We start from the raw sequence: 27,027 nt of genomic DNA on the forward strand, positions 1-27,027 counted from the left end.
TTTTTCTCTGTGTGCAAAATAGCACATTCTGTAGTATCTCTCTCTCTCTCTCTCTCTTGAGATTTTTGCCTGAGGGGGCATATGCTCACCAGAGAGAGAGAGACAGACAGACAGACAGACACAGTGAGAGGAAAACTGAGAAATCATCCCCCAGGGGAAATGGCCATGCCACAATTCCTGCTCCTTCATTCTCCTCCTCGGATCTTGGGCACACATACATATGTGCCTGGCATGATTTTGAAGCCACCGAGTCCAGGACTCAAACCACAGTTGACCATATGGGAGTCCAGCAATGTTACAACTATGCCATCTGCTGGTCCTGCATTCTGTGGCTTTAGGTGTGATACTTTGTACATGCTCATTAGCTGGAGCATATAACTGGGTACCAAATAATTGAAAGAGATATATTAATATCTTATTACCATAGATTTGTCCATTTCTCCCTGTAGTCCTATTTTTGCTTCATACATTTCAATAATACAATGTATGCCTAGTGAATTAATATTCAGACTTGTTTTTTTTAAAGTCTACTTTGACTGATCCCAATATACTCATATCTACTTTTTAACAACTCTTCAAGATTTTTTTTTTTTAGAAGGATTTTCATGATAGGCCATGTGCGCTTGCCAGAGAGATAGAAAGCAAGAAATCACCGCCCTTCCCCGCTGAGGGGATGACAACACCGCAATCCCTTCTCTATTCTCCTCTGGGTATTTTGACCACTCACACATTTGTGTCCTGTGTGAGTTTTATGCCACCAGGTCCGGGACTCGAACAGCAGTCGACTGTCGGAGTGCAGTGACGTAGCGATTAAGTCATCTGCTGGTTCCCCCGTCTTTTCAGTGTTAACAACCCTGCCTTTTTATCATTTCAATGTTATAGTATATAAAGTTTATAGCTCCTTTAAAAAAAAAAAAACCTTTGAGCATTTATTCTCTTTTATTTTATTTATTTATTTGTAATAGAGTACATGTGCTCTCCAGAGAGGGAGAAAAAGTGAACAATCATGCACCTCCACCAAGGGGGGGATAGCTACTCCCAAATCCCTTCTCCTACATTTTCCTCTTGGAATTTCTGGGCACATATACACACACTCCGGCAAGATTTGCAAGCCGCTAGGTCCAGGATTCCAACAGTTCAGCCAGCCATGTGGGATCCAACACTTTCACCTCCATGTCAGCTAGTGGTCTTTCATTTTTAGTCTGTCTTTTCTACTTATTTATGTCTTCCATGAGTGAGATAGAGAGACAGACAGAAAGACAGACAGACAGTACCCTCCACAGTCTTGATGCAATCTGCCCCCACACTCAGCCAGCCCAGGATCATGGGCACCCAGGTGCCCAGTGCAGTCCGAGAGGTCGCTGAGTGCAAATCTAGAACCTCGCAAAGTGATTCAGCCTCCCAGAGCTCTGCTTTCCCCTTGCACCACCCTCCAACCCTGACTTTTAGCATTGTTGTGCTATGTTTAGATTTATTTCTACGTTCTCTCTTTCTCTCTTTTTCTCACTTTTATTACTTTGTTCTTCCCTTTCCATGAACCACACAGTTTGATTACCATTTACTTTTTTCTATACTTTTTGTGTAATTGTTCTGTAAATTTTAATATGCATTCTCTGCCTAGTAAAATAAATTTGATTTATATTCCCTCCTTTCTAAAATTACACTAAGACTTTTGAACAATCTCATACAATGCTCTCTCCCGACTTCCAGAAGAAGGATTTTTCCTTCTTTGTTTTTCTCAAGTTGGTATACGTCTGTCCCCCCAGAATCCAGTGTGCATATCCTGCAAGGTGTAGGACTTCCTTTGAATTCTCTCAGTGTCTGGGGCTCTAAAAGAAGAAACTAATGACAGTTTTACACATGAGGATTTACCCTGTAAAGGCTTTGCTTAGAATTCTGTGATGTTGGATACTTTAAGATCAGAAAATTAAATGACCAAATATGGAAGGTGGTCATCAGATAGGTCATGCTCAGAGGTCAGATATGCTAATGGTGAAGTAAACTACTCTCAGTGACAATTATTGATAAATAACAGCCTTAATAATGATATATTTTTTTAAATTTGCTGTAGGGCATGTGCACTAAAGGAGAGAAACACAGAGAAGGAATGTAAGAAAATATCCCCCATGTGAAATGGCCAGGCTGCAACATCTTCTCCATTTCTCTCTCCTATCAGGATTTTGGGCACGCATTCACATGTGCCCAGCATGTTTCTCAAGCCACTGGTCCAGAACTCGAATTGTAGTTGATCTGGAATCCAGTTTACTACTGGGGGGCAGGGCAGGAGCACAGGCAAAATATTTTACAGTTTTCCAGGATTTTAATTAATTTATTAATTTATAAAATATTATTTGTTATTATTGTTATTTTTAATTTGACTGGAAGGAGAGAGAGGGAGAGGGAGGGGAGAGAGAGAGAAAGTTAAAAAGGAAAACTCCCATGTCCAGGATTCAAACTGTGGTTTGCCATGTGAGAATCTAGCACTCAACCACCACGCCACCTGCTGGCCCCTCCAGGATTTTAATTTATAGTAAACATTACCAATAGATGATTCTCCTTTCCGGATGGGTATTTATACAACTGAAGTTAGGTGGGGCTTAATCTATCTTAGGCAACTTGTTTTATCCCATCTGACAAATTTGGAGTAGAAGTGGAACTTCTCATTGGAAGCATTTAAGAAACTCCATACAATTTTGCGAGTTCTCTGTCCCGGGCTCTTTGACTAAGGTGGCACATTCACATGAAGCAACCAGAGTATGACAGTGTCCCCATCAGCTTGGATCAAAAAGGAAGCTACAACAAGAACAGTTAGTCTGAAGAGGTGTAAGACCCACAGAAACCTACATAATCAAGGAATAATTCTGTGTTGACACAGGGGTTTTGAAACCATTTACCTGTTACAAGGTTTAATTTAGCCAAATCTGAATAATAACATATGTAACTGAAACCCCACCATCGGAGGCAAGGAGATGTTACTCCCTCCCCCCCTCCTCCCCGAGTTAGATACAAAGTTACTGAAACACACACAAAAAAACTTTGTTACTATTTAAGATCCTCCAATTTTAAGTATCAAAGCCTAGAAAGAATTTCTCTCATAAATAAAATTTGACATATATAAGCTGATTAAATTCCTGATACTTTATTTCATTATAATCCATTATAAGTTCTATTTAAAACTTCACTAAGACATTTTTTAAATGAAATCCCCATTGTATGACTTACTTGGAACTATAAATTCTATTTCTTCTGACATAGCGATTCCCAGTTTATTAGAAGCCAAGCAACGGTATTTCCCTTGAAAGTGAGATATATGCCCTTCATTAGGGATCTTGAATGTCCCTGAATTGTTAGATGTAATTATCCGAGGATCAGAGAGATCAAAAGGCTTGTCATCCTTAGTCCATCTAAATCTGTAAGATAAAACTAAACTTAATAATTCTGAAAAATCATAACATTCCTTAACTTTAAATATATATAATCAAATACACAAAAATGGCAAAACCAAGATATTTTATTGCCTAAAAATATATTTAGTGAAATACGATAGAATACAAATAAGGATTCTGGGAAATTTTATAATCCATAAAAAAAAAGCTTTGTAAATGAGAAAAATACAACTGAAAGTACTTTTTGTTCTATTTCTTTTTCTAAGTAAAATTATTTCTTAATTTCCCCCCACAAAAAAATAAACTTCCCTAATTAGATAATTCAGGGTTGTTACTAATATCTTAGAGACTATAACTAATATAATGCATATTATTTTGGGGACCAGCAGTTAGCGTAATGGCTCTGTCACTGGACTCCCACGTAGTCGACCGTGGTTCGCGTCCCAGACCCAGTTGCTTAAAATTCACGCTGGGCGTGTGTGCGTGTGTGCCCAGGATACCGAGAGGATAATGGAGGAGAAGGGATTGCGGCGTGACCATCCCCCCCTGGGGGGTGATTTTTTCACTTTCTGTCTCTCTGTCTCTCTCTGTCTGTCTGGCAAGCGCACATGCCCTATAGTGAAAACCTCTCAAAAAAAAAAAGAAACCTTATTATTTGTATATGTGTGTGCATGTGTGTGTAAAAAACTCATGCAAAATCCAAAACACAGAAGCACATACTACTAAATTTGATCATATTTCCACTTATTTGTCACATATTTGAGACCACATCAAATATGTAATTTTACCAATTGAATTTTTCAGTGATTAGGGACAATTTATGACTACAAATTATTTTCTACCATACTGTTATTTTAAAATCACTTACCCATTTTGATAGTATTCCCTTTTATGAATCACATCATGATAAACAACCCTACATATCTATTTTTTGATATACATCCAAATATTTCTTCAGGCCAATTCCTTCAAAATGAGATTAATTGATAATAAAATAATTTTTACAGCTTTTAATAAAGGTACAATTGAATTACAGAAAAAAATACACAGTGAAATCCTTATTTCAATATATGCAAGACTGTCAGCTCTACAGACAATGATGTAAAAATTCTTTTTTAATCTTTATCAATCTCATAGACCAAAGACTTCTCAATAAGATTTTAGTCAGCTGTGTGGGGCCAGAAGGTGGTGTGGTGATTACTGTGCTGGATCCCACATGGCAGACTCTACAGTTGCAGTCCCAGATCCTGGGGCCTGAGAAACACTCTGGAAGCATGTGCGTGCATTCCCAAAATCCTGAAAGGAGAATGGAGAAGGGATTTGGGTGTGGCTATTGCCCCCAAGATGTGATTTTTCACTTTCCCTCTCTCTCTCTCTGGTGAGTATATCCGCCCTACGAAAAAAAATCTTAAAAAAAAAAAAAGAGACTTGTGTAAATTTGGTATATTTCAGGATGTCATAATCTTAAATTAATTTATCTGCTCATTCTTCCAGTAGAAATTAGAGACCTTTATGAGATATGATACTAATTAAGAGGATACCTGTCATCCCACTCTCGTACAATTTATTTTACTACTCTCTCTTGTGTTTTAAGTTTTATTGGTAATGGTTATATGGTAAATTTTGACATGTTAATTAATATTAATATATATGATATTGATTGAATAGATCCTCTTCCAAACCATTGTCATTCTATTCATATTAACACACAATGATGGAATATGTTCCAGTTGGGAAAATATAGAAATAATGATCATTTGGGGCTGGCAGGTGGTGTAGTGATTAAGGTGCTGGATTCCCACATGGCCATTCAAGTCCTAGACCCAGTGGCTTGAAAATCTCATGCGTACACGCATTCCAAAAATCCCAAGAAAAGAAAGGAGAAGGGACTGTGGTGTGACCATCCCCAATGGAGGGTGATTTCTCACCTTCCCTCTCTATCTTTATGTCTCTCTCTCTCTCTCTCTCTCTCTTTCTCTCCAGCAAGCAAATATGCCCTATGGCAAACTAATAATAATAATAATAATTTAAGGTATTATTTACTTACTAAAAATAATTTTTAAAATATCAGATTATCAGGCACTAATAAAGTCAGTCATGATACTATTTAATGTTAAATTTTTGTTAAATATTTATCTTTTTTAATGGCTGTAAAACAATCAGGCAGATTAACAAAAGTAAATTGCTTGCCGTTTCATTTTAGAATCACTTGGGGTTTTTTGTTTTTGTTTTTTGTTTTTTTAGAGAAGTTTTTGCTATAGGGTGCGTGCACTCACTAGAGAGCCAGAGAGCCAGAAAGTGAGAAATCACACCCCCAGGGGCATGGCCATGCCACAATCCCATCTCTTCCATTCTCCTCTTGGGATTTTGGGCACACATGTACACAAAATAAGACATGTCAAATTTAAATGTTTATAATAATTAATATGTATAGAATATTATGTATAAATGTATATTTAAATAACTTTAGCTTAATAAATACTATCTTTCACAAGTGGAAAAAGGATCTAACTTTTACCTGTGTTGTAAAATATTATTGAATATTTTCACTGTTCCAAAGACTACTTTAAGTATCTAACATAAAACATCTTATTTTATGATAAAAATAAATTCAACTAGCAGAATAATGTGCAAAATAACCAAACATAATTTTTACAAACTTGATTATTCATTCAGAAACCTTTAGCTTCAATCATATGTAGACTTGCAGTTCAAGCTTCTCACAGATAGAGTAAACAGCAGTATAAAGTACAATATGCATTTAAAAAAATTATTTGGTTGGAAGAAATACTCACGTTGGCTCTGGGTTTCCTTTAGCTTCACATTCAATTTGAAAATATTCATCGAAGGGAAAGGCGACTTGCACTTTTGACTGTTTGGTGATCGTTGGAACCTGTTGAACTGAATGTTGAAGTATGTACTTAAAAACACGCTTCAAAAGCAGTGTAAAATAAATTTAGCTATCACAGAAAGACTTAAAATATGCTTTCTATATTAATAAGTAAAAGGACAAGAGTGAAACTCATGGAACAAATCTGGTTCCCTCTTTTTTAATTTTTCATTATTTTTTTTTCTCTTTTCAACATGCATTTACTTCTTCTTTTTTTTTTTTTTTTTTGGAGAGATTTTTGCTATAGGGTGCATGTGCTCGCCAGACAGACAGAGAGAGACATAGAGACAGAAAGCGAGAAATCACCCCCAGGGGGGATGGTCACGCTGCAATCCCTTCTCCTCCATTCTCCTCTCGGGATCTTGGGCACGTACCCACACGTGCCCAGTGTCCGTTTTAAGCCACCGGTCAGGGATGCAAATCGCGGTCGACTACGTGGGAGTCCAGTGACATAGCCATTATGCTAACTGCTGGTTCCCAACATGTATTTACTTCTAAGGAACACGCTTACCTGCCATCAATTCATGTTGGCATATATGCTATTTTTATTTAAACCAAGAATAATGTAACAATTCTTAAAGCAGAAAAAAAAAAAATCCATACCATAACACCTTTAAAATATCTATTTTTTTCCCTCAGGCCAGCAGGTAGCATGAAGGTTAAGATATATGGATCCATAAGGCTAACCAAGCAGCTTTTGGGCATATGTGCATGTGTGCCCAAAATCTCAGGAGAAGAATGGAGAAAAAAGGATTATGGTGTGGTCAAAACTCTCTGTTTCTGTCTTGCAAGTGCAGGTGCCCTATAGCAGAAACTAACTAACTAAATAAAATGTCTATCTTTTATATTGTTGACATTCATCTATGTTGACATGCATATGGAATTTTAGTTTAGTTATTTTGAAAGTTCAGTTTATAGTTTTCTAAGCTTCCATGTCAGCATTATATTGTAATTACTGTTTTTCATTATTTCATTCTACAGGTATGCTATAACTTATTGAATAATTCTGCTATTGGGTTGTCAGTTATGATGCATTTTTGATGTCATGACTTTTCCAACAACGCAATACTCTTGGACATTAGATTGGTTTCCATTTTGTTCTTCCAGGTAACATGTACTTCAATAGACATTCTTGAGCATTTAGATTTTTTGTCTTTAAATTTATAATAAATTTCCAGGCCTGGACAGAAATGGTAATAGCTCTGGATCAACACAAATTTCATTTCACCAGGGCATTTACCACAAAGAACACAAGGAGATTGGTTTTCCATATCTTTGGCACCACTGAACACTAGCATTTGAATATAAAATATTTTATTAATTATTAGAAGAAAAAATACCACCCATTGAATTATGTTCTTCAATGTTTAATTATTTTGTTAATAATTTCTTTAAGTTTTAATTATTGTTATTACTTTTAATTTGCTATATATTATGTGCACTCACCAGAGAAAGAAAGACAGAGAAAGTTAGAAAGAAAGCTGCCAGGTTCAGGACTGCAGTCAGCCATGTGGGAATCCAGTGCCTTAACCACCATGCCATTTGCTGGTCCCAGTAAATGATTTTCTATGAGCTTGTATAGTATTTGTCACTTCCCACTTACACATTTTTCGTTTATATCTTTTTCTCACTTCTCTATTGAGAACATGATGTTCGCTTTGTTTCCTTTTTTCTTATAGAATTTAATCTACTAATTATTTAAAGCAAAATAATAGCTAATACATAATGTGGGTTAATAGAATCTTCACATTCGAGTATCCCATCATCTTGTGACAAACTCTGTTAGTGTTTGGAAAGTTAAGTAACCACCAAGAAAAAGAAAAGTTTTAAAAAAGGGGGACTTCACTTCTCATTTAGTAGCTAGAATGCAGTTCGTATTGTGATTGTAAAATAAATGTACTAATACTGAAAATACAAACTTAAATTGAGTTTTTACATGGGACACAGATCACGATGTATGTAAAGCTCTATCCTGATGAATGCTCAGTATTTTTTAAATTGAACATTCCTACTTTGGTATAGATTTTAAAATCTCCATTAAGAGGGCCAACAGGCAGTATGGTGGTAAAGGAACTGGACTCCCACATAGTTCAAGTCCCAGACCTGGAGGCTTGGAAATCAGGCTGGGCACACTCAAGTGTGTGTCAAAATCCCAGTAGCAGAATGGAGAAGGTGGGATTGTGGCATGGCCATCCCTGCTAGGAGGTGATTTCTCACTTTCCTTCTCTCTGGTGAGTGAATATGTCCTATAGGAGGTAAAACAAAAACAAAAACAAAACAAAACAAAAAAAAACAAAAAAAAACAAAAAAAAACTCAACAAATTTTTAAAATAATTATTTATTTTATTTCTATTTATTATTTTTTAATTTGATGAGAAAGAGAGAGAGAAAAAGAGAAAGTGAGAAATTAAACCGCCAAGTATGAGATTTGAACCATAGTTGACCAGGTTGGAGTCCAGTACCTCAACCACCATGCCACCTGCTGGCTCCAACAAATAGTTTTTTAAATGTTATTTCAATGTCAAATATGAAACCTATTTATAAACTTTTCATCCTGTTTCATTAAACTGTTTTACCTATGCTCTTCTTTTTAAAATCCATGCATAATTCGTAATATGCAATGTCATTTAGAAAAAAATATTGCTTCACAAAGTTATGCAGATCTTATAAATGTTGACATATTTCATTATAAAATACCAGAAATTTGCACTTATTAATATTACCATGGATCTAATGAGAAACTTCTTAAATGTATATTGTGGGTTGTTTGTTATCTTGGAGTGGTGGGCTTATTTGGTTCACTTCGGGGAAAACACCCACCTCTGGGGAAATACACTCATCTGAGCTATCATCATCTATTTGTCGGTACTAATTTTTTCTTTTTTTGGAGAGGTTTTCGCTACAGGGCGTGTGCATTTGCCAGACAGACAGAGAGAGACATAGAGATAGAAAGCAAGAAATCACCCCCCAGAGGGGATGGTCACGCCGCAATCCCTTCTCCTCCATTCTCCTCCCGAGATCTTGGGCACGCACGCACACGCGCTGGGCATGAGTTTTAAGCCACCAGGTCCAGGACTTGAACCGTGGTCGACTATGTGGGAATCCAGCCACATAGCCATTACGCTAACTGCTGGTTCCCTTTGTTGGTACTACTTTTCAAGTAAAAATGATGTCTAGTTTGCAGATCAAGCTCTTCCTTGATTGGATCAACGAATATGGACAATCATACCAATATCAACAAGAACATATTCAAGATGAGAGAAATAATAAAATTAATAATGTTTAACATTAACAACATTAAGCAAAGTTCTTGCTTTTTATGTTGGGTTTTTGCTGTGAATGTGAGACCATGAAGAATTCCATGAATAGTGGTGAAGTTTGTTGCCAGTGTCTTCGTCTGCACTCAGGCAGCAGCAGCTACACCACACTGCTGATGTACCATCAGTGCAAATGACAACACAGTGACAAAGGAAAAAATGACATCTCAGTCCTATGTGACAACAGTTTGATCTCATGGACTGAATGTGTCTCTGGGACCCTGAGAAGTCTCCATGAACCACATTTTGAGCATTGACAGCCAGCCTCAAATAATGACTGAGTATCTTTTTACATGCTAAAATTACATTTACTTTACTTCTGCCTGATAAACCTGACAAGTGAATTCTACTACCTTATGAACATTGGTTCAAGTTCCATCTTATTCACATTGGATAGGCATAAAAATGTTGGTAATATGCAAAACACCTCCATGCCGCCATTGACATTTACCTTGTTACAGATTACCACCATTTCTAAGCAGAGCAGGTCTGGAACTGATTGCAAATTCATATTATTTAAATTTTATTACAGATGTAAGTGGTGAGGGATGATGCACAATGGCAACAGTCCCTCAGATATCAGCTAATAACTTGCGAACAACTTGTTTATTAGAACATTATTCTTTCTTAAATTTGCTAAGGTTGTAAAGGCTCAGCCATAGCTAATTATTCAGGGAATGCAGCTAATAACCTCTGGGTGTTTATAAGAATATATATTCTACATTATAAATCCTTTCCTCTATAATTAGGCCAATTACAGAGACAGCAGACTCGTTGACATTCAAATTGGATACCTGCCTTAGTTGCATTTACTAGTGAGTGCTCTGGAGAACTAAAATAAATGGATAATATTCTGTTGTTCCAAAAACGTGTCATTAATATTTTATAACAATTGTTGTCTAAGGACATTACATCCTGGAAATGCATAAGTAACTGAGACAGCCAGAATAAAAATGTGTGCTATGGATTAATACAAAATTTTACATCCTTCACCAGTGATGAACAGTGTGAAAAATGATAAAATTTATGTGTGTATGCAGAGAATAAGGTCAGGAATCTAAATTAGAAATTCAATACCATCTTTGTTGCTACTGGGAAGGAAATGGGAAATTATTAATGCTTTTCCCCAGGATCACCAAGAACATTGCTCTTAACTTGGCATTGCCTTCTCAAACCGAAAGAATCCATTAAAGTGAAAGTACTTCATCCTCTTGATCAGAATTTCTAGAACTGGGCTAGTTAGTGATAAAATGTGTTTATTGTGTGCTGGAAGATTTCGTCTAAGCATAAAGAGAATTTTGAATTTGAATATCTGTAGGACCAATGAATGGAATTTCTTAAGAAAGGGGAAGACTGAAACGGGGGCTTAGCCATCTGTTAAGGATAGTGAAGCGATTCATACTTGGGCTTGGGTGGGATAAACTACCAATTGCAGGGCTTACCAAAGCCTGTGATGTGAAACTACTACATCAAGTAATTTGAAGTGGACCTCAGAAACAGTTTTAAAACACATTATGTGGGTACCAACAGATGGCATAATGGTTATGTCCCTGGAGTCCCAAGTAGTCGACCATGGTTTGATTCCCAAACCTGGCAGTTTAAAACTCACACCAGGCATGAGTGTGTGCATGCCAGAAATTCCAAGAGGAGAATGCAGGAGAAGAAATTACAGAGTGGCCATCCCCTGGGAGTGATTTCTCGCTTTCTGTCTGTCTCTCCGGTGAGCACACAAGCCCTATAGCAAGAATCTCACAAATAAATAAATAAAATAAAATATTGAAACACATTATATTATACAATTAGAGGGTTATTTCCTTTCTTGTTTATAGAGAATTATTTTCTTCTCTGCTTACATTCAGCCTGCCAAAGTACCTCAAAAAGAAAGTGCCAGTCCAGTGTTAGTACTTGTCAAACGTTTAGTAAACTTTCTAAAGTCAAGACTTTTTCTCTACAATGTACAAAAATCATTTCCCATGCTGAGATTCTAATAGAGAACCAGTGCCTCTTATTTTATAACTCTTCAAAATATATATGGAAGAAACAATAGGGGCTATACTTGAACTTAATTTCTCCCTAATTATATATGGAAAAACAATGGGGATTATATATACAAAAGTATCTAAATAGTCTCTCAAGGGTCTGTTATATTCCAAGTGCTTATAACACATGTGAAATTTTTTTCTAGATTCCTCTATTTCATACTTGATATACTGTTGGGTCATAGGAAAAGTCATGACACACTTTTCCTGTTTTTCTATGCAAAATGCACCATGACTTTCCAACCCAATATTACATCAACCGTGTTTACAGATATGTTATTTTACAGAATTAATTGTTATAAATCATTCAAACTAATTCAACATGGTTAAAAATCTGCATCTATTTTTACCAATCTATGTTAAGATATATTCGTAAGACCAGTGACTCACCTCTTAAAATGAACTCATTAGACTTCAGATTTTGAGAATTGACATCATCCTACATTTTTCATTGTAGAATGGTTTTTGTCATTTGCCTAATTTGTTTTCATTCTTAAATATTTAATCATTTTGAAAAAGGACAGAAAGTTTACTCAGTTTCTCTTTGTCATATTGGTTAAGTGTCAGTAGCTTAAAGATCATGATTCTACCTAAAATAAACTAACCTCAGTATACAAAAGTAAAAGCTGTAGGGTTTCAGCTATCTTGGACATACAGCAAAATACCACCATGTCTCTAGGTGATGGCTTCCGTTGCACGTCAAGTTTGCATAAGAAGCAAAATGCCTTCACCTCCAAGTAATTGCAGCAGCCAAATATTGGACGCCCAGAAACAGAAAAGATAGACATGAATTCTGATAACAGATTGGTGAAAAATACGAAGAAATGCCGTAGAAAAGTCACATCCTCAACCCACAGTATTCTGCTAAAAAAAAAAAACAAAGTGCAAATATGAAATCCCATAAATAGGTATCAAACATCATCATCTTACCTGATAGTGGTATTTCAATCGCTGTTGAGAATTTTAACAGAAGGAAAATTAGAGATAAGATTAATCCTCTTCCCCTTAAAAGTGTCTCCATTGCTCTTCAGGAAGGAGACAACCCAGAAAAAATGGAAATGTTAATGTCTCCTTTTCCTTTTGGTTTAAAATGGAGGGAAATGTGGTAAACCTGGAAAATGAAAAAAAATATATATTAGTTCATATACAGTAAAATGTCAACATAACTGAAATGAAACATATTTTTCTGTTCAGCAGTAATATTTATGAAACTTTTCTCTAATGATTCCATAAAAATATGTTTAGTTTTCCCTCTTTATTGTTCAAGTAAGTGACAGTTCATCTAGGCTATATTATAAACCATAAGCCATTTCAACGGCCCACATTCGTAAGTCAGAGGAAGATTTACTTGAATGGCTCTCTAGCACCCTGAGTACCAATAACTATGAGAATTAGTTAATTTAGTTAATTGTATTCAAAAAGTGGCCAATTTTTAATCAGTTCTTTATGTCAATTATCTAACCCTATTTGAGTCATTAATAAGGATCACAAATTTAAATCTTTTATTTTTCTAGAAGACACATAGTTCCAGCATCCAGCTATGGGGAAAAGAAAATTAAAGAGCAAATGGATACGGACCTGTCACTTTAATAAAAATTTACAAATGTGGGTTTGGTTCATGCAGACAATAGCAATGCGATTTGGTTTCCATTTAAGCAGAATATTTCTTCACTCCAAAGTTTAAAGAAGCAGTATAAGGATTAAAACCTCAATTTTTCTTTTCTTTCTCTTAATATTTTATTTTTTTCTGAAATATTGTGGTAATAGACATCTCAATTGTTTATCATGTTTTTTTAAAAAATGATGATACAATAATTTGGTACAAAATGTGAAAATCAGTCTTTCAGGTATGTACTTTTTTCCCCTAAAAAAATCAATTGCACTATTTGTTCATTTAGAATTGATTTTAAAAAACATCAGTGAAGACAGAGACAGACAAAACATTATATTAAATTGCAAGTATTTTGGCTTTTTTATTTTATTTCAAGTTGAATCTCAAGAGGTTATGAACTTTTGTATTTCACATATGTGTATGGGTAGGTCAAATTTGAAGTAGTAACTAATGCTATTATTTGGTTTTATAATTCGGTGAGTCTTAAAAGACAGCAATCCCATTTATATGTTATTGTGAAAAAAGTTATATTGATGACAAAGGAAAATACTTTTGTCTACTACTCTCCTTGGAAAAAAAAGGTTATGAATTGGAGTTATAGCATTATTCTACTTTGTCTGATATCAATGGTCTCATCTGTAAAACAGATACTTGAAATATATATTCTTGTTCATTTCAGAATATTTTCTAAAGTAACAGAGTAACACATGGGCAATTAAAAGTATTTTCAAGTGTGTCACTATGTTAATTGATACCCACTTTCTTGAGATTATTTTAATCAACAAAATTAACTGTAGGAAAAAATGTTTTTATTATGAAGAGCACAGCACTAACTTACACTACAGAAACTGAGCTGAGAGACAAGTGTCTCCCAGACTAGATAAAAAGTCTTGCCTTGTCTTTTGAATTTTCTTCTTCCTTCTCTCTTCTGAAACAATTTAATAATAGTCATCTAAGTTCATTGTTTATAGTTACATGTCAGTCTTTACCTTCAATCCATTATTTAATACTCTGCTTGATTAAAAATTCTGATTGCTTTAAGGGTATGTTATGTATGTGTTTAATGAGTCGCCTCTGTTTGTAAGAAGCAAGGTTTCAAAACCACGATGCTAGTAAGAGATCTGATTTCCAGGTTAATATCATATACCATCCTAACCTGAAATGGGGAATACAAATACTAGACAGTCAGATAGGCTCAGTTTCAATTAGTTTCTCAATTTAGTCTATTGAGTTCTACAATCTCTAATTGCTGTAGTAAAATAGCTGATAGATACTAATTACTTGATAGTGGTGATCTAACTCTTGGAGTTTAAATGGTCTTAAGTACATGGTTGTGACCCAAGCAATTTTCTCCCATAAAAGGATGGCATATTGAACTCCTGCCTTAAAATAAGACTAGATATTAAGAGACATCATCAGTTTCCAGAATATGGATAAAGGCTAATTTTACATATGACTTTTTCTTTGCCTGAAGCAGCTTCAATTTACCTGGACTTGAACATTTACAGACTGTATCATGAAAATTACTGGAAGTTAAAATGTGACCCCCTACAAAAATGACACCATTAGGCAATGACACAAGTCCTTAAATAGCTTTCAGATTAAAGAGGGAAAGTCAGTCTTCATTTCCCTGTCAGAATGTGTAAAGGGCACACTGTTTAGTAATTCTGTTTGGCAATAGTAAAGTAGCAATAAAATTACATTCTTCTTTATCTGTCTTGAAAGAATAGGAGCTTAATGCCTAATACCAGAACTCAAAGACAGAAGCAATTATTGGAACTCAGGATGGAGCTGATATGAGACAGTAAAATAAAAAGTACTAAACTATTTTTTGAGGTCCAGTCACATAAAGCTGATGCCTAATAGCTTATGCTAATGATATTAACTCAGATCCTCAAAGGACATGGTTAATTTTCATGAATCTGGATAAATCGGGTTAAATCTTTGTACCATTCTAGTTTATCCTTTGAAAGAAAACCATCATCCCTGCTATCTAACTCAAAAGAAAATAAACGGTCTTAGTGTCATGTCCTAACAATTGACCTTTCTTGGCTGCTGCAGCATCTGCGGTATGACTAGTGGGATGAAGATTAAGAACACATCAGTTTTAAGGCATTATAAACATGGATAAGCATGCTTATCTCATAGGACTACATCCAATACACAAATAAGGAAATGAAGCTTTCTATTTCTTTAAAACAGAAGTCTCTAACATATACACATCATGGATAATACATAGTGACCTTATATATACCACTAATTTTTTTTTGAGAGAGATTTTTTGCTATAGGGTACATAGTACTCACCAGAGAGACAAACAGAAAGCAAGAAATCACACACACACACACACACACACACACACACACACACACCCCTCAGGAGGAATGGCTATACCACCATCCCTTCTCTGCTATTCTCTTCTCAGGATTTTGGGCACCTATGCACCTAGTGTGAGTTTCAAGCCAGCAGGTCTGGGACTCAAACCATGGTCGACCACATGGGAATCCAGTGCCATCACCACTACGCCACCTACTGGCCCTATCACTGATGTTTTTAAAAGAGCACAATGGCAGGAAATTTACAAACAAGGTTCAATCCTTTAAATTCATATTATGCATTAGGAAATGGAAAAGAGAGTTGGTTAGGCCTTTGTCAATTCTACCTGGCTCTTCAGTAAATGCAAAGCTACTGGGATCAGCAGGTGGCATAGCTGTTAAGGAAACTGGACTACTCCCATATGTCCGACTGAGGTTCTAGTCCCGGACCTGGAAGCTTCCTTTCTCACTTTCCCTCTCACTCTCTCACTGTGTCTCTCTCTGGTGAAATCTAAGTCAATCAATCAATCAATCAATAAAGTTAAATGAAATAATTCTTTAAAAACAATGCAAAGTTACTGAGGCTTACTGACCAGATGACTGGAGAAAGTGACATGTAATGAATAAGATCACAGACATTGGAGTCAGTACAAGTCATCACTGAGTATTATGGCCTAGGGCCATTTACTCAACCTCTGTCACTGTCTCTACAAATATGAGTAATGGTTTTTGCCTTTAGCACATTAAGATGCTTAAGTGAGATAGAGTATGATTAGCACAGAACAATAAATGGCATTAACTGACAGTGGTAATGACTGATTGTAATGCGGGTGGTAATGAGGATGTGGTCTCTGTCAATATCTTGATCCAAAAAGAATGGTTAACTTCTGTGGCTTCTATTAAGGCTATAAAACTGTGACAATTTGAAAAATAAAAGTGTATTCTCTAAAGCATTTAGTGGCAAAGTAATATTAGCTGATTTGAAATACTCTAAAAAGAGAGATGGTAATGTAGAATGAGTGCAAGAACATGTTCGATTCTCCCCTTCTTGTACACACTGTGCAATAACTTCATAACTTTACTCAAGCAGTGACTTCTTTCCTTCCCAAGTTTGGCATTCTTTAAACAATAGAATGAGTCCAGGGGCCAGCAGATGGTGTAATGGTTACCTTGCTGGGCTCCCATATGGTCAACTGGAGTTCGAGTCTTAGATCCAGTGGCTTGAAACTCATGCTGAGTGCATGTGTGTGTGTGTGTGTGTGTGTGTGTGTGTGTGTGTGTGTGCCTAAGACCCCAGGAGGAGAATGGAGGAAAATGGGTTGTAGCAAGGCCATTCCCCCCGGGAGTGATTTCTCATTTTCTCTCTCACTGTCTCTATCTCTCTGGCAAATGCATGCACCCTAAGGCAAAAACCTCTTTAAAATAAAAAAAAAAAAAATAGGATGAGTCCTGAATGCAAGACTCAAGATTCTTTGAACTTTTTTTTTTACTTTCTCTCTTTTAACTCTGGGAACTCTGCCCAGCTTTTACAAGAATAAGCCTGAGTTACTCTGCTGGAAGATGACAGACAAATGGTGGGTCACCCTGTCATCCTGGCCAAAGCCAGCCAGGTGCAGAATGCAAAAAGACAGCTGTCCTATGCCAGCCATTCCCAGATGATCTGCTAGCTGAACACAGGGACAGAACCAGCTGGTCAATTCTAGACTGGCTAAAGTCAGCAGAATCACCCAAAGCAATAGTAGATTCAGGGAAAATAATACATTTTTAATTTTATTAAATCAATCTTTTTTGTGGTGGTTTGCAATGCTGAAATAACTATTTAATTTAGAAAGGACAGAATAAAAGAATTGAGGGGGCAAGTGGTGGTGTAGTGCTAATGCAACTGGGTCCCCATAGGACAGGTCCTGGGTTCACTTCCTGGGACCTCTCTGAGCACACTGGGTGTATGCATGTGTATATGTGATCTGTGCCAGCTGAGATTGGAGGGGATCGTGGCATGAAGAACAGAAAGAACTGATGCAATATTGATAACCGTGAAACTGTTTTCTCTCCACGTGTGTGTGTGTGTGTGGGGGGGGGGCGGTGTATGCTCAGGTTCTTTAGGCTATTCTAATTTGAAGAACATTTGAACATTTCTGTCATAGAGACATTTTAAATGTCAGAAATCAGAAATCAGACTTAAATATTCCAAGAGTGGTACGGAGATTCTTCTAGGAAAAAATAGGCAAAGTCACAAGATTGCCAGTTGGCATATATTTAAAACAAAAAAAAAAAGGAAAAAAAAAAAAAAAAAAAAGAAAAGAAAAAGACTCTCTTGGGCTACTAGGCTATCTATACCTTGTTTGTTAGAATTAGATTCAGAAAATTCAGGGTCCATCTGTATATTTAACACAAGTAAATATTGTAACGCTATTTTTCTCTTATTGGTTTAAGGGTTTGGAAAGTCACATCCCAACTGGAGAAAAAGTAAGCCCAATTTATAACAATTATTTGAGTGTTGGTAGCTGTTGGTATACAATCATGATGCCTTTTTATTTTTTCATGTTTTAATGATTATGTATTTCTTTTATGAAAGAGAGAGAAAGAGAACCATCCTCAATGGAGTCTCTCCCCATAATCCCTGTCCATACCCCAGCCTTCCCAGGTGGCCAGGATTATAAGCATGCATGGCCCATGAACAGGTCAACTGGGGAACCAAACCTGAGATCTCCCATAGGAGTTCAACATGGCATGAACAGCACATTACTGCTGTGCCACTGAGCTGGCCCCATGCTTTGAGTCTTTTATTTATTTTTTTTTAAAACAAAACAAAACAAAAAACAAAACAAAACAAAAACAAAACACCTCTTAGTGGGCATGTGCACTCACCAGAAAGAGAATGGGAGAAGTGGAGAGATAGAGAGAGTAAGAGAGAGAGTGAGAAAGCACCCCTAATACAATGTGATCATGCTTCTCAAGCCGCCAGGTACAGGACATGAGTGGCACAGTTAGCCAAGGGGGCCCCTGCTCCTTTAACACTAGACCACAGGGCTGGGCCATACTTTGATTTTTAATTCCCCAACTATGCATTGTTTTCCATTAATAAATGTAAAAAGACAAAAATGGGTTAAAACTCAATTCTCACTTTGACAAATTATAGGTGTATATGTGTATGTATCGATATATAATATATATATTCAACTCATGCATTGAACAAAAATAGTATTTTAAGATTATTTAAAAGATCTTTGGCTATTAATGTATTCAGAATAATAATTATTCCCTAATAATTACTTGTTTTTTTAACCTAACGGAAATGGTGCCATGTTTACTAAAAACCTTTGACACTATGGTTTTCTAGTTGTAAATATTTTATTGTTCTCTTTTGTTTTGTTTTTGCCAGTAACTGTGGTTTTACATTGTTGAAATTTGCTGTTTAATATTGGACACATTCTTAAGTAAATGTGGTTATATGTTATTTTAATGTGCATTTCTTGTTTTATGTTTTTTTGCTAATGACATTACTTGTTTATTTTATGTGTATTTTAGACTATGGAAATGCTATTAGACAAAATCAAATTCAAGCATTTTTCTTATTCAAGTTTGAAATGGGTCATAAAGCAATGGAGAGAACTCACAAATCAGCATTACATTTAACCTAGGAACTGCTAACTAACGTACAGTGCAGAGGCGGTTCAGGAAGTTTTGCAAAGGAGATGAGAGCCTTAAAGATGAGGAGTGTAGTGGCCACCCTTCAGAAGTCGGCAATGTCCGATTGAGAGCTATCATCAAAGGTGATCCTCTTACAACTACAACGAGAAGTTGCTGAAGAGCTCAACCTCAAACATTCTACAGTCATCGGCATTTGAAGCAAACTGGAAAGGTGCAAAAGCTCAACAAGAGGGTGCCTCATGAGCTGAATACAAATGTTAAGAATTATCATTTTGAAGTGTCATTTATTTTCTTATTCTTCACAACAACAAACCATTTCTCAATCAGATTGTAATGTGTGAGGCAAAGCTGATTTTATTGGACAACCAGTGATGACCAGCTCCATGACTGAAGAAAAAGCTTCAGAGCACTTTGCAAAGCCAAACTTGCACCAAAAATCAGATTATGGTCACTGCTTGGTGGGGTCTGATTCACTACAGCTTTCTGAATCCTGGGTAATCATTACATCTGAGAAGTGTGCTCAGCAAATCCATGAGAGGCAGCAAAAACTGCAATGCCTGCTGCTGGCATTGGTCAACAGAAAGGGTCCAATTCTCCACAACACCTGACTGAATGTCGCACAGCCAATGCTTCAGAAGTTGGATGAATTCGGCCATGAAGGTTGGCCTCTTCCACCATATTCACGACCTGTAGCAAACCGACTATCTACTTCTTCAAGCTGCTGGACAACTTTTTGCAGGGAAAAGGCTTCTGCAACCAGCAGGATGCAGAAGATGCTTTCCAAGAGTTTGTTGAATCCCAAAGCACAATATTTTATGTTACAGAGTAAATGTGGTTATATGTTATTTTAATGTGCATTTCTTGTTTTATGTTTTTTTGCTAATGACATTACTTGTTTATTTTATGTGTATTTTAGACTATGGAAATGCTATTAGACAAAATCAAATTCAAGCATTTTTCTTATTCAAGTTTGAAATGGGTCATAAAGCAATGGAGAGAACTCACAAATCAGCATTACATTTAACCTAGGAACTGCTAACTAACGTACAGTGCAGAGGCGGTTCAGGAAGTTTTGCAAAGGAGATGAGAGCCTTAAAGATGAGGAGTGTAGTGGCCACCCTTCAGAAGTCGGCAATGTCCGATTGAGAGCTATCATCAAAGGTGATCCTCTTACAACTACAACGAGAAGTTGCTGAAGAGCTCAACCTCAAACATTCTACAGTCATCGGCATTTGAAGCAAACTGGAAAGGTGCAAAAGCTCAACAAGAGGGTGCCTCATGAGCTGAATACAAATGTTAAGAATTATCATTTTGAAGTGTCATTTATTTTCTTATTCTTCACAACAACAAACCATTTCTCAATCAGATTGTAATGTGTGAGGCAAAGCTGATTTTATTGGACAACCAGTGATGACCAGCTCCATGACTGAAGAAAAAGCTTCAGAGCACTTTGCAAAGCCAAACTTGCACCAAAAATCAGATTATGGTCACTGCTTGGTGGGGTCTGATTCACTACAGCTTTCTGAATCCTGGGTAATCATTACATCTGAGAAGTGTGCTCAGCAAATCCATGAGAGGCAGCAAAAACTGCAATGCCTGCTGCTGGCATTGGTCAACAGAAAGGGTCCAATTCTCCACAACACCTGACTGAATGTCGCACAGCCAATGCTTCAGAAGTTGGATGAATTCGGCCATGAAGGTTGGCCTCTTCCACCATATTCACGACCTGTAGCAAACCGACTATCTACTTCTTCAAGCTGCTGGACAACTTTTTGCAGGGAAAAGGCTTCTGCAACCAGCAGGATGCAGAAGATGCTTTCCAAGAGTTTGTTGAATCCCAAAGCACAATATTTTATGTTACAGGAATAAACAAACTTATTTCTTGTTGTCAAAAGTGCGTTGATTGTAATAATTCCTATTTTGATAAATAAAGATGTGTGTGAGCCTAGTTCTAGTGGATTCAACATACACAGTCCAACATACACAATTGGTTTTGCACCAACCTAATATTATTCAAATTAGTATGCTGGAATTGAAAACTAAGAAGTCTTCTAATTCTTCCTGAAATAAAGGAATCAAATCTGACAAGTGTGGTAAATAGAAAAAAAAAGTAGCTTGGAAAGACAACTAGTTGGGGATAGTATGTTTTCTACCTTAGTGACATGTTTCACATCCTTGGTGTTTCCTCACAGTAATTATTCACAGGCATGTGCAGGTCACATTTCTAAAAAACAGCCAATGCTTATGATCACTGTTTTAAAAAACATTTTTTAAAAAAGATTTTTCCATAGGGTTTGTGTGCTCACTGGAGAGTGACAGAGAGAGCGGGAAAGAGGAATTCCACCCTAGAGGGTTTGGCCACATGGCAATCCCTCTCTTTCAGTTTTCTCTTGAGATTTTGGGTATATACGCATACATGCCCGGTGTGCTTCTTCAGTCACAGGGTCCAGGACTCAAACCATGGAGTCAGCCTTGTGGGATCCAGTGCCTTAATCACCATGCCAACTCCTGGCCCTGGAAACTCTTAATTCTATGGCAGCAACTACACAGAGCAGAAATGCCTGACAGTACATCTGCCATTTTTAAAAAAGGCACAAAAGGGACACAGCCAAAATCAAGGTGCCATGTTGACATTCTTCACTAAGGAACAGCATTAAGTTGTTTCAGTCACTATGAATTTCCAGAAATTGGAATTAACTTTGTGCACACTAAATCACTAAGCAACATTTTTCTACTCAGGAAACTTGACATAGGTCAAGATTTAGTAAAAGCAGCAAGAAGGGATCTATTATGACACCAGCATCAAATTACAGTTCTAAAAATAACTCAAAGTCTGAGACGGAATTTGGAATTATTCTGTTTTCTTTTCTCTCCACATTAAAAGGGCTTAAGAATCATTGAGCTGCATTAAGCCAGGTGTCTTCCATAAGGCCACGTGACAGTTTCATGATGGAGCGGACATCACCTTCCCGTCCCTCTGACCTCAAGTATCCCTTTATGAAATTACTTTTTAAGTGATTGTCAGGCTAGGGTAAACTATTCCCCTGATTCAAAATCAGGCCTTTTGGGGGAGGCCCAGGACATTTCCATAAACCTGAAGTGTGATCTGAATCACTCAGCACCTTGAACCGGAGAAAGGACAAACAAAGAAAATTAAAAGGCTTTTGTTCAGTCACCTGCCTGGCTAATACCATAAATCAATTTACAAGTGTCATAAACACAGTAATCTTGAAATAACTGTTAATAGCTTTTCACACTGAAAACAAAGGCAACACCGAACATTATAGCCTTATCCATTCAAACTCTGCTTCATGTCACTGGAGTGACAAGACAAAAGGACTGCTTAGAGTGCTAATTCATCTTTCCTCTAGAGCTGGTATTGTCTTATACAATACTTCAAAGAAATGCTGATTCTATTATTAACAAACTAATATTATTAAAAAATGTCAGCTTTAGTTTATAATTATGTGGGATAAACTAATATCATTCATAACACCATTTATTTAATTAAGTAGCAAAATACTGTGGTTCAGCTTAGATAGGAATTTAACAAATTACTACAGCTTCCTCCTTCGTTTACCTATACATCCAAAATTCTTAATAAGTACTACACTCTAATCATTTCCAAATTAAAGCTTCGGTCGTCGAGGATAAGAAAGAAAACCACCACAAGGTCCTTTTACTGCAGGGACAGTAAATATGATCACATGTCTAAACATGTAAGTTATATTTTGAGCTATTTTTCACAAAATGATAGTCATCTAGGGAATATTCTAAAAAATGGAAGAATAGTACAGATGTACTAAAATGCATAAAACTTAAGTGTACAGCTTGGTAGATTTTTTGCTTAGGTATAAATCCACATAAGTATTTCTTGCATCTTCTAAGGAGATATCTCTTGGTCAGCAAACATATTCCATTAGTTTCTTTTTTGTTGTTGTTTTGAGAGAGATTTTTGCTATGCGGCACATGTGCTCGCCAAAGACACAGAAAGAAAGTGAGAAATCACCGCCCAGGGTGGATGGCCATGCTGTAATCCCTTCTCCTCTGTTCTCCTCTCAGAATTTTGGGCACACATGCACACATGCCCTGCATGAGTTTCAATCTCCTAGGTCCGGGAGTTAAACCACAGTTGGCCATGTGGGAGTCCATTGCTTAACGATGACAACACCTGCTGCCCCCCCCCCCATTAGTTTCATTCTTAGAGCATTTCAGCCGTCAAGTCCACAAGAGAGCAAAACTTGTCTGTGTTCCTCTAAGCCTCCTGAATCCTGAGCAGGGTGGTGTCTCTCCCTGAGGTGATGTTAAGATTATGCAGGGGGCAGTTAGCAGTGAACTCAGCTAACAGAGAATTATGTGGTCAAAAAATTATGGACAGGCTATACACACTACTATTAAACAGTCACTTTAAAGACAACTTGGTGGCTTCTTAAAAAATTTAGCAAACTCGGAACCAGCAGATGGCATAATGGTCATGTTGCTGGGCTCCCATGTAGTTGACCACAGTGTGAGTCCTGGACCTGGTGGCTTAAAACTTACACCAGGCACATGTGTGTGCATGCCCAAAATTCAGAGACGAGAATGGAGAAGAGACTGTGGTGTGGTTATCCCCCGGGGAGTGATTTCTCACTTTCTGTCCCCTCTGTCTCTTTCTGTCTCTCCAGTACGTACATGTACCCTATAGCAAAAATCTCTATCTAATAATAAATAAATAAATAAATAAATAAATAAACAAACAAACAAAGTCTTTCTGTACAATCCTGTAATTGTGCTCCTTTTTTTTTTTTTTTTTTTTTTACCAAATAGAGCTTAAACATATGTCCATACAAAATTCTGCACATGGATGTTTTATAGCAACTTTACTTACAATTGTCATCTTGTAAGCAACCAAGATGCCAAGATGTCTTTTGGCAGGTAAATGGATAAGCTATAATACATCTAGACAGTAGAATATTAGTTAGTACTTAAAAAAAAAAAAAAAAAGCTGTTAGGGCCAGCATGTGGCTAGTGGTTAAGGCACTGGATTCTGACATGGCTAACCATGGTTCAAGTCTCAGACCCAATAGCTTGAAAACTGTGCTAAGCACATCTGCACGAGTGCCCAAAATCCCAAGAGGAGAATGGAGGAGAAGGGACTGTGGTGTGGCCTTCCCTCCTGGGGGATGATCTCTCATTTTGCCTCTCTGTCTCTGGCAAGTGCATAGTCTTATGGCAAAAACAAACAAACCAAAAAAAATGAGCTATCAAGCCATGAAAAGACATGGAAGAAACTTAAATACATGGCACTGGGACCAGCAGATGGCATAATGGTTACATCAGTGGACTCCCACGTAGTAGAACATGATTCAAGTCCTGGAGCTGGTGGCTTAAAACTCAGGCTGGGAGCATCTGCGTATGTGACCACGATCTCAAGAGGAGAATGGAAGAAAAGGGATTGCAGTGTGGCTATCCCTCTGAGGGAAGAATTTTCACTTTCTGTCTCTGTTTCTCTCTGTCTCTCCAGTGAGCACACGTGCTCTAGAGCAAAAACCTCTCTTAAAAAAAATGCTTATTATTAAGTGAAACAAGAATACCTGAAAAAGAAGACATACCGTACTCTCTTATTGCAACTATATGACACTCTGGAAAAGACAAAAACTATAGAAACAGTAAAAAAATAAGTTGTTGCTAGAGAGTCGTGGGATGGGGGGATGAGCAAGCAGAGCATAGGGCAGTGAAACTACTCTGTATATTACAATCACAAGCATGAAAACATTTTTCAAAACCAAGAGTATATACACCACCAAGTGCAGACCCTAACACAAACTATGGATTTGGGGTAATACTGATACATTCACTTAATTTCATCAACTGTAGCAAACTCACTGCTCTGGTAGGGGATATTAATAATGAGGGAGGCTATACACGTGTTGGGATAGGAGGAACAACGGAAACCTCAATCTTGTGCTCAATTTTTCCAGGAACCTAAAAAAATAAAGTCTACTAAAATAACTAACAAACAAAACTTCTGCAATATGTGGGAAAAAGCAAGTATAACATTTAACAGGTTTCTAAACTGTAAAAAAATAACTTCAGGAAGTAAGTTCTCCAAGTAGAGAGAACATCTTTGGGAACAATAGTGGCGCAATGGTAAAGCAGTGCTCTGAAAGGTTGACCCATAGGGGAACATTCTAGGTTCAAGTCCAGAAATTCCCTGAATAGATCATGATTGAGGGCTGGCTGGAACTGAGGATAGATTGTGGTGTGAAGACCTGGTTGGGGGAGTCAGTCTCTCTGTCTTTGTCCCTCGCTCATGGAAGAAAGAAACACATATACTTAAAAAAGAGAGAGAGAGAGAGAAAGAGAGAGCATCCTCCTGAGATATGGCCCGCCCTGTGAGGCAGAATGGAGGAGAAGGGATTGTGGCATGGTGATTTCGTTCACTCTCTCTCTGTTAAGTGTATGAGCCCAACAGCAAACTGAAAAAAAATTTTTTTTCAGTTAAATTCTAAATTGATTAGTGTATGAGCCCAACAGCAAACTGAAAAAAATTTTTTTTCAATTAAATTCTAAATTGATTTTTTTCTCATTCACCCAAAACAATTCAGAAATTAAATTTTCTGAAAGACTTACAAAAGTAAATGTGCATTTGAATGTTTAAAATAGCGAGTTAAACATTGCTGTGTTTATTGTAATAATTCTAAAAAGGCTAATAAAAATAGATCTTTTAATAAACTTCATTGATTTTTATCAGTGACTACTTAGGGCAAATATAGTCACAGGTTTTAATGGTTCTGACAAGCAACAACAGAAACAAAATATTAAATTTTCTGAAATCTACCTTAGAATGCTTTGGTGCAGACTATGCTATAGCTATGCAGATGTAAGTAACAAGTGTAGTTATTTTGGTTTTTGTTTGTTTGTCAGAGAGATTTTTTGCCTAAGGTGCCAGAGCTTACTGGAAAGACAGAGACAGGAAAAGAGAAATCACCGCCCAGGGGTGATGGCCATGTCACAATCCCTTTTCCTTCATTCTCCTCCCATGATTTTGAGCATGTACACATACATGTCGAGCATGAGTTTGAAGTCACCGGGGCTGGGACTCAAACCGTTATCGGCCATGTGGGAGTCCAGCACCTAACCTTACGACATCTGCTAGTCTCAATATTTGAACAGTTTTAATCAAAACTCTTCTACAATAAATCTCTGCCAAGCGTGGCAGAAATGGCTACTCCACTAACTTTATTTTGAAAAATGGCTGGTGTCTCATTAATTACCATAAAGGAGGTTAGAAGAATATCCCACAGATAACAAATAGTGTTCAAGATATGGGTAGTTTCACTAGAAATGTTTATCCTGACTGCCTGGCATGAATAGGGTATAAACAAAATAAATAAATAAAAATAAAGGAGATCTGTTTAAGACAGCTAGATCCCACATAGTGGAACACAAATTTTGGGTTCCTGACTTGTTGGCTTGAGAAATACACGGGGTGTGTGTGCAAACGTGCTTGCCCAAAATCTCCAAAGGAGGGAGAGATGAAGGAGATGAAATTATAATTTGGCTATTCACCATGGGGGAGGGGGAGTTTTCTCTCTCTCTCTCTCTCTCTCTCTCTCTCTCTCCAGTGAGTGCACACACCCTCTGCCAAATTAAAAGAAAAAAAGGAAACCTATGGCCTACAGACAGTTTCATTGTATGCCAGGCTTTAGATTCCACTCATTCCTGCAATGAGGATTTTTTTCATCTGATTCCAGTTAGAAAGGTAGCTGAACCTTGCAGCTAGAACACCTCAACTCTCTCTAATGATGCTTTCTTTTTTTTTTGGGGGGTTGGGA

General features: G+C 37.0%; 1 protein-coding gene across 1 annotated transcript in view; it reads right to left on the bottom strand.

The window, feature by feature from the left end:
- CHL1 (cell adhesion molecule L1 like) overlaps positions 1-27,027 on the bottom strand; it is a 250,099-nt gene that overhangs the window by 84,962 nt on the left and 138,110 nt on the right. The window contains 3 exon segments of the mRNA XM_014587141.2: positions 3,223-3,410; positions 6,182-6,287; positions 12,563-12,743. Of these exon segments, the coding sequence (XP_014442627.1) occupies positions 3,223-3,410; positions 6,182-6,287; positions 12,563-12,653 (385 nt within the window). The 5' untranslated portion in view covers positions 12,654-12,743.

The sequence above is a fragment of the Tupaia chinensis genome, unplaced genomic scaffold (assembly GCF_000334495.1).
Source record: "Tupaia chinensis unplaced genomic scaffold, TupChi_1.0 Scaffold000185_1, whole genome shotgun sequence".
NCBI lineage: Eukaryota > Metazoa > Chordata > Mammalia > Scandentia > Tupaiidae > Tupaia > Tupaia belangeri.